The sequence below is a fragment of the Leptonychotes weddellii genome, chromosome 9 (assembly GCF_054177405.1).
Source record: "Leptonychotes weddellii isolate Sample4059 chromosome 9, ASM5417740v2, whole genome shotgun sequence".
Taxonomy (NCBI): domain Eukaryota; kingdom Metazoa; phylum Chordata; class Mammalia; order Carnivora; family Phocidae; genus Leptonychotes; species Leptonychotes weddellii.
Genome location: NC_138377.1, coordinates 67,047,888 through 67,056,319, shown reverse-complemented (window position 1 = coordinate 67,056,319; position 8,432 = coordinate 67,047,888). Strand labels below are relative to the sequence as shown.

The 8,432-nt window shown below is 36.9% G+C and overlaps 1 protein-coding gene across 1 annotated transcript; it reads left to right on the top strand.

Moving 5' to 3' along the window:
- Window positions 1-2,498: 2,498 nt before the first annotated feature.
- LOC102742856 (olfactory receptor 4F3/4F16/4F29-like) lies at window positions 2,499-3,640 on the top strand. The gene has a single exon (XM_006730625.2). It carries the CDS (start codon window positions 2,699-2,701, stop codon window positions 3,638-3,640), a length of 942 nt encoding a protein of 313 aa, XP_006730688.2. The 5' UTR covers window positions 2,499-2,698.
- Window positions 3,641-8,432: the final 4,792 nt, after the last annotated feature.

Sequence of the window (8,432 nt, the reverse complement as noted above, 5' to 3'; positions counted from 1 at the left end):
GAACTGTGAAAAATTATGGACCAGAGAAAGTGGCTTTACTTCAGAGAAGTATTAATTGTATTTTAGGAAACACAAGAGCCAGAAGAAATGGTCCTTTTCTTTCTCAAACTTACAATATTTTTGAGGAGGGAAAAATCTATAAAATTGAAACCATTGAGGAGTTACGATTAGTAAGAACTGATTTGCTCTAAATAAGCAATCAGTTATTACGTCTTTTCAGAATGCTTTCCTCTCCCCTCTCAACTTATTAAACTCCTAAAGTTGCTTTTTCAAAACTCACAAGACCTTTCTCCTTTGTAAAGTTGTCTCTGAATTTCCTGGACTCTTGTGTATCCTTCCTGGCCAAGAGTAGACATCTGGTATATCTCCTATGGTACTATATATTGTGGTTTATTTTTATGTGGATAATTATTTTTCAATTAAAATTTAAGTTTCATGACTTCTAGGAATAAGAGAAGAGATACATATAAAGTAGAGTTACTAGGAAAATTTTCATGGAGGAAATGGGATTTTAAATTACCTTTAAGGGATGAGTAGTGATTGGAAATGTTCTGTATTGCACTGTCCTATCCATAACCACCAGCTAGATAAGGCTGTTGAGCACTTGAAATGTGGCTAGTACAACCAAGGAAATAGATTTTTAATTTCATTTAATAACCGTATGTAACTAGTAGCTACTATTTTGGACCGAGTAGATCTAGGTTTGGCATATCTCTTCTCACTTTTATGATTTTTCTAGCATGTGGAATCTGAAGCCGTATGTGGACTAGAAAATCCAGATTCTCTGTCTGTAACTATTTGTTTGTTCCTCACTAGACTACTGTTTTCTCATTTGTAAATGATTAATTTGGACTAGGTAATCACTCATGAGATTTGTGGGATAATATTTTTATGACTGATTTCACTCATCATGCACAACTGAGGTATGTGTATATGTGCATATATAAGTATACATATTAAAAGACAAAGCTTTGGGATCCATTTTTTTCTATTGCTAGGTTTCTCTTGCCCTTTCCTTTCACTTCCAGGTGTGAGGCTTTTTGTGCATTCATGTACCTTTATTTTATCAGCCCTTTACTTTTTATTCTTTTTTTTTTTTTTAAAGATTTTATTTATTTGACAGAGAGACAGCGAGAGAGGGAACACAAGCAGGGGTAGTGGGAGAGGGAGAGGCAGGCTTCCCACTGAGCAGGGAGCCCCATGTGGGGCTCGATCCCAGGACCCGGGGATCATGACCTGAGCCGAAGGCAGATGCTTAACGACTGAGCCACCCAGGTGCCCCTTTTACTTTTTATTCTGCAACCTATTTCCTCAGATCACTTCACCTTTTAGCAGCACATCTAAGTATTATGGGAGCAAGAGGACTTGGGACACAGAACTGTTTGACCTACAGGCAAAGAATATATCTTCCATGTGGTAACATTGTATTCCTTGCAAAAAAATGGGTAAGAACTAGGGGCGCCTGGGTGGCTCAGTCATTAAGCGTCTGCCTTCGGCTCGGGTCATGATCCCAGGGTTCTGGGATTGAGCCCCGCATCGGGCTCCCTGCTCAGCGGGGAGCCTGCTTCTCCCTCTCCCACTCCCCCTGCTTGTGTTCCCTCTCTCGCTGTGTCTCTCTCTCTCTCTCAAATAAATAAAATCTTTAAAAAAAAAAATGGGTAAGAACTAGAGCGATTCATGTAGTCACCTAGAATTAGGGTCAGGGAACAGTCAGACTTGGCATTGGATCCCAGACACTTGAAAGGTTTGAAGCAGGGAGATGAGATAAGAGGGATAAAAGGGGCTAAGATTGATGAAGGGACAGGAGAGAGTCAATGGTTATATGGCAATTACAATGTTAGTGTGCATTTCTTCATCCCCAGCAAATTCCAAAAGCTTAGGGCTCCAATAGCTATAACCAAGGTTCACAAACTTCAGAGATTATGAAGAATCTGGACAGATAAATCAAATTGGCTTCCTTAACTTCCTTGACTTCCCATAACACTCCCTTCCTCTTTGTACATCTTGGTCATGTCCTGGCTGCTAACCATCCTACTAGGTACTTATACTTTCTGGGTGCCCATGCAAATACTCTGTGCCATTAATATCTAATCTACCCTTGCCTTTATCCTGTCATACTCTTGAGTCACCTCTATACCCTATGCCTGGTTGTCTTATGCTTACTGCTACCCTGTGGGCGTTGTGTGAATTGCAAATATGATTGTAGATAGTGGTATGACTATAAGAGACATATTATGTGCCTGAGCAAGGGTAAGCAATGAGACAACTTGAATGGCTGAAGAATTGTTCTGTGAACAATTAAAATGGTACCAGTGAATTCTGGCAAATGCCATCTTTCTTACCTCCTCTTTCTTTTTCTCATTGTGTTGTACTGTACTGCCTTCCTTACCCCCTCTTAATCCTTGCTATGCACATCTACAATGTTTTCATATTTGCTTCATTTTCTTGTTTATAGATGAATAGTCCTGGAAGCCATGGTTTTAGGGATATTGCATATGGAAGTGACTCAAGTGCTTTAGGTGACACCAGGTAAAATGCTTATTTAATAATGGCTCTGTGAAGGAATTGAGGGGATAGATAGTTTTCACAGTGTGAATATCTTTGAATAATTAATCATTATAATAGAGAACTTTATTAACATTCTTAGTTTCTTTTTTACTTTCTTTTTGAATCTGGAAACATTCTAGCTGATAAAATAATGGATGGAGCAAATCATTCTGTGGTGGTGTCAGAGTTTGTGTTCCTGGGACTCACCAACTCCTGGGAGCTCCAACTTCTCCTCTTTGTGTTCTCCTCCACGTTTTATGTGGCAAGCATGATGGGAAACTCCCTCATCATGCTCACTGTGGCTTCTAACCCTCACTTACACTCCCCCATGTACTTTCTGTTGGCCAACCTCTCCTTTATTGACTTGGGAGTTTCTTCTGTCATTTCTCCCAAGATGATTTATGATCTTTTCAGAAAGCGTAAAGTCATCTCCTTTGATGGCTGTATCACTCAAATCTTCTTTCTTCACGTCATTGGTGGTGTGGAGATGGTGCTGCTCATTGCCATGGCCTTTGACAGATACGTTGCCATATGTAAGCCTCTGCACTATTTGACTATTATGAACCGAAAAATGTGTATTTTGCTTCTGGTTGCTGCATGGGTAATTGGCTTGACCCATTCTGTGATTCAGCTGGTTTTTGTTATAAAATTGCCATTCTGTGGCCCTAATTTATTAGACAGCTTTTACTGTGACTTCCCTCGTTTCATCAAACTTGCCTGCACAGATACCTACAGTCTAGAGTTCATGATCATAGCCAACAGTGGGTTTATATCTCTGGGATCATTCTTCATATTGATTGTCTCCTACAGTTCTCTCCTGATCACTGTTCGGAAACACTCCTCAAGAGGTTCATCCAAGGCCCTCTCCACTTTGTCAACTCATGTCATGGTGGTAATTTTGTTCTTTGGTCCTTGTATCTTTGTTTATATCTGGCCTCACCCCACATCACACTTAGACAAATTTCTTGCTGTTTTTGATGCAGTTCTTACTCCTCTTTTTAATTCAGTCATCTATACATTCAGGAACAAAGAAATGAAAGTGGCAATGAGGAAAGTATGCAGTCAATTTCTTACTTATAGAAGGATTTCGTAAATGACAAAAGTATTATGGAGTTTCCTTACTGACTTGAGATAACATTAAATTTCTATAGTTTCAATATCAGTTTCCAGGTACCTTACTACTGTTTAGGTGTCCCAGATGAAAATAATACAGTTCTTTAAGAATCTTAACTGAGAAATTGTGTTGCTGCCTCTGGTTGGAGGAAGCATGTGGTGTGATAAAAAGTATCTCCCAGAGAAGGCCAATTGCTTGTCTCTCAGGAGACATTACCTTGATGAATTTATTATGGTTTAGAATTCAAAATTGAATATCTTCAGTGTCCAAGTGGATTATATAAGAGAATGCTTGCTATTGACACTACATTGACATTGGATACAAATATATGTATATCAAGATGTCTATTTATCAATTTGCTGTTAAAAATTAGTAAAGTGGTCTGAACTGTCATGAAAGCCTAACTTACTATTTCATTATAGGGAAATTTTTGAGAAGTCAGGTGATGAAAAGGACATTAATGAGCAGGGAATCAGAGTAAGAGGAGTTAGATGGATTATTCAAATATTTAATCATATCAGATTTTGATGCTATAGGATTCGCAGACCAGGCCACCTTTCTATCCGGACAGTGCTGGCTGGTCTCACAAGATTTAACTTTTGACTTTTATTTGTACTATGTTTCAGGCTGTCTAACCCCTATGTTCTTTAAGATTCATTCTTATTTTCATTTGTAACTAGCCAGGTTCTTCCTTTTTCTTCTGCTGACATAATACTATTCCCATTGCATTTACATGATTTGAGTCATTACAAGCTAAATTTTAGTTTGGGAGGCTTTTTATGTATGACTGTATTCTCTTCTGTCAGAATGAGGGATTTGCATACACAGATTTAGAAATTTCAATTCCTACCCATTTCAACAAAGAGGAACCAAGGCTCATTCTCAGAGATGTAGTGCAATTGACTCTGAACCTTATATATCCTTACACATACTCCATACATCTTAACCAGTTTATCAGTATTCCTATTGTCTTATAAATGGTCATTATTTACCTCATAGTTTATCTCACTTGATAATTTATGTGCCTTTTCTTTTGATTTCCATTGCTCTTATATCATTCATTTTTTTGAGCCCTCTGTTGGACACCTGAAAAACCAATACATATATTATCAGTTTACTAGCTAGCTACCACTTATGCTCAGTCTCCCTAAAATTTGTTTGGAAGTGGTGTTTTTAAAATGGAAATTCCACTCAGTTTTCTCTTTCACTGATTAAATAAGGTTTAATAGGTCTAGCAGGGATTCCCAGATTCCTCACTGTTTACATGTGTTGATTAAAAAAATGGCCTACGCCTCCTAGTCTTTTGTCTTTCTGCTTTTCTCTCAGGTCTATATCTATTACAAGATAGATTCTCCAAAGCATAGTACCTAAAGATTTTCTGTATCATCTACTTTTAAAGGTCATTCTTTTTACTCTGAAGAAACAACTACTTTTAGTGGATATCTGGTCTGTTGTTTGCTCAAATCAGCAATCTCCTTCTCTTAGTAAATGTAGCTTTCTCTTGCAGTATCCATGTGGTATGATTATGAAGGTGACATATAAATCCTACTTCTTTGACCCTTACTGTTTGGTCAGAGGTTGGGCTTCTGAATCAAGTCATAATGCACATCTCTTAGCCACAGTTGAAGGATGCAGGTATGAGCTTCTGACCAAGATGGGCCAAATACAAGCTTTTCCCGAGGATATTGGATTCGAGAATAGAAAACAAACTCAATCCCTTTTGGAGCTATATATGCAGAAACTGCTGGTAATCATATTTCCTGCTGTCAAAAATCAAGTCTGGGATACTGAAAGAGATATGCAGGAGAAGTTATAAGTTTTAAAAGATTGAAGCTTGGCAGTAATCAGTTTCTTGGTTCCACATGTCTTGAGTATTCAACTTCATTCTTGTCCTCCAATTAGTTTGGTTACCAGCTGAGCTAATAAATGAGCCAATACATTAACCCTCTTGCTTAAGTTTGTTTAAGGTGCAGTTCTGTCATCTACAATCAAAAGGGTACAGATAAATACATCTCTGGTTCTAAGAAGATTGTATTTTTCCATTACTTCTAGTGGTGAAATCCTCCATGTTTTATTATTTATCTAAGAAAATATTACTTTTTTCTAATAAAAATTTTTCTTATAAAGAAAAACTTATTTGTAAATTAGAGATGATAAAATAGAAATCATCCATAAAATTACCACATGGAGATAATTAGTAGTAATATCTTGGTATACTTATTTCTAGCATTTTTCTATGCCTAAATAAAAAACATACATTTACAAAATGGGGATTTAATGGTCTCTATGTTTTTATCCTGCCTTTTTTAAAATTTAAATTCAAATAGCCAACATATAGTACATCATTAGTTTTTGGTGTAATGTTCAATGATTCATTAGTTGCATAAAACACCCAGTGCTGATCAGATCATGCCTTTTTGATGAATATTACATTATGAGAAATTTTTCACATTATTAAATATTGTACAAAATAATTTTAAATACACACATAGTATTGTATTATATGACTATATCAGAATTACATTTGTTATTCCTCTATCACTGGTCAATTAGATTATCTTTAATTTTTTACTCTGTCTTGAAAATCTTGCATACATAGTCTATATTTCAGATTGCTTCCTTTATAGATTGATATATTTGAAGTTAGTAGGGGATAATAATCTTTTAAACTCTTAATTCACATTACCATTTCTTCTCAAAGATTTGTACCTGCTAAGAAGTATATCCACTTTAGTACCCCTCCCAAAGCACTGAATATGACTATTTATTAAAAACATTTGCCAATTTAAAGGACAAAAAAAGATACAGTCTTATTTTAAATTTCTTCAGTTTTTGTATGCTTGTAATTTTTCACATATTGTTATTAACCTGAACTCTTTGAATTACATGTGTCAGGAATCCAGTCAGAACTAGCTTAAAATAACTAAAAAAGTAGAGTTTTAGTTTTGCAAAAGGAAAAAGATCTAGAGATGTTTTACAACAACGTTAATACATTTAACACTACTGAACTATACATTTAAAACTGCTTAAAGTGGTAAGTTTTAAAACCACAATTAAAAATAAAAAAGGTATTTTATTTGTAAAGATTTTATTTATTAGAGAGAGAGCGCTTGCATGTGCACGAGTGTGGGGGAAGGAGAGAGGGAGAAGCAGACTCCCCACTGAGTGGGGAGCTGGTCCTGGGGCTCCATCCAGGACCCTGAGATCATGACCTGAGCCAAAGGCAGACGCTTAACTGATTGAACTACCCAGGTGCCCCAGAAAAAAATAATAAAGTATTTTATAAAAAAGGAATTTATTGACTCAGGTTATTGGGATATCCAATAGTGGAATCAGCCTCATGGTCTCCAGCCTCATGGACTCAGTTTTACGCTCAGATTTTGCTCTATCGTTCACTCCCTTTCTCTTGCTCTTCTCTCTCTTTCTCTCCTCCCTCTCTCTTTTAACTCTGTTTATCTCTATACCTTGGTCTTATTTTCTTGTTTTACACATATATTTTAACTTAAATTCAGTTAGCCAACATCATTAGTTTTTTGATGTAGTGTTCAATGATTCATTAGTTGCGTATAACACCCAGTGCCTATCATATCACATGCCCTCCTTAATGCTCATTGCCCAGTTACCCCATCCCCCCACCCACTTCCCTTTCCACAACCCTCAGTTTGGTTTCCCAGAGTCAAGAGTCTCTCATGGTTTGTCTCCCTCTCTGATTTCTTCCCATTAGTTTTCCCTCCTCTCCCCAATGATCCTCTGTGCTATTTCTTATAGGCCACATATGAGTAAAACCATATGATAATTGTCTTTCTCTGATTGACTTATTTCACTTAGCATAATACCCTTCAGTTCCATCCACGTTGATGTAAATGGTAGGTATTCATCCTTTCTGATGGCTGGGTAATATTCCATTGTATATTTGAAGAACATCTTTATCCATTCATCTGTTTTTTAAATTTATTTTGTTTATTTTTATTATGTTCAGTTAGCCACCATATAGTACATCATTAGTTTTTGATGTAGTGTTCATCGATTCATTAGTTGCCTATAATACCCAGTACTCATCACAACACGTGCCCTCCATAATACCCATCACCCAGCTACCACACCCCCATCTCTTTCCCCTCTGAAACCCTCAGTTTGTTTCCCAGAGTCTCTCATGGTTTGTCTTCCTCTTTGATTTCTTCCCATTCAGTTTTCCTTCCCTTCCTCTATGGTCCTCTGCACTATTCCTTATATTCCACATATGAGTGAAACCATATGATAATTGTCTTTCTCTGCTTGACTTATTTCACTTAGCATAATATCCTCCAGTTCCATTCATGTCGATGCAAATGGTGGGTATTCATCGTTTCTGATGGCTGAGTAATATTACATTGTATATATGTACCACATCTTTTTTTAAAAAATTTTTTATTGTTATGTTAATCACCATACATAACATCGTTAGTTTTTGATGTAGTGTTCCATGATTCATTGTGTACCACATCTTCTTTATCCATTCATCTGTTGAAGGGCATCTCGGCTCCTTCCACAATTTGGCTATTGTGGACATTGCTGCTATGAACTTTGGGGTGTAGGTGCCCCTTCTTTTCACTACATCTGTATCTTTGGGGTAAATACCCAGTAGTGCAATTGCTGGGTCTTAGGGTAGCCCTATTTTTAACTTCTTGAGGAACCTCCCCATAATGTTCTCCAGAGTGGCTGTGCCAGCTTGCATTCCCACCAACAGTGTAAGAGGGTTCCCCTTTCTCCACATCTATGCCAACATTTGTTG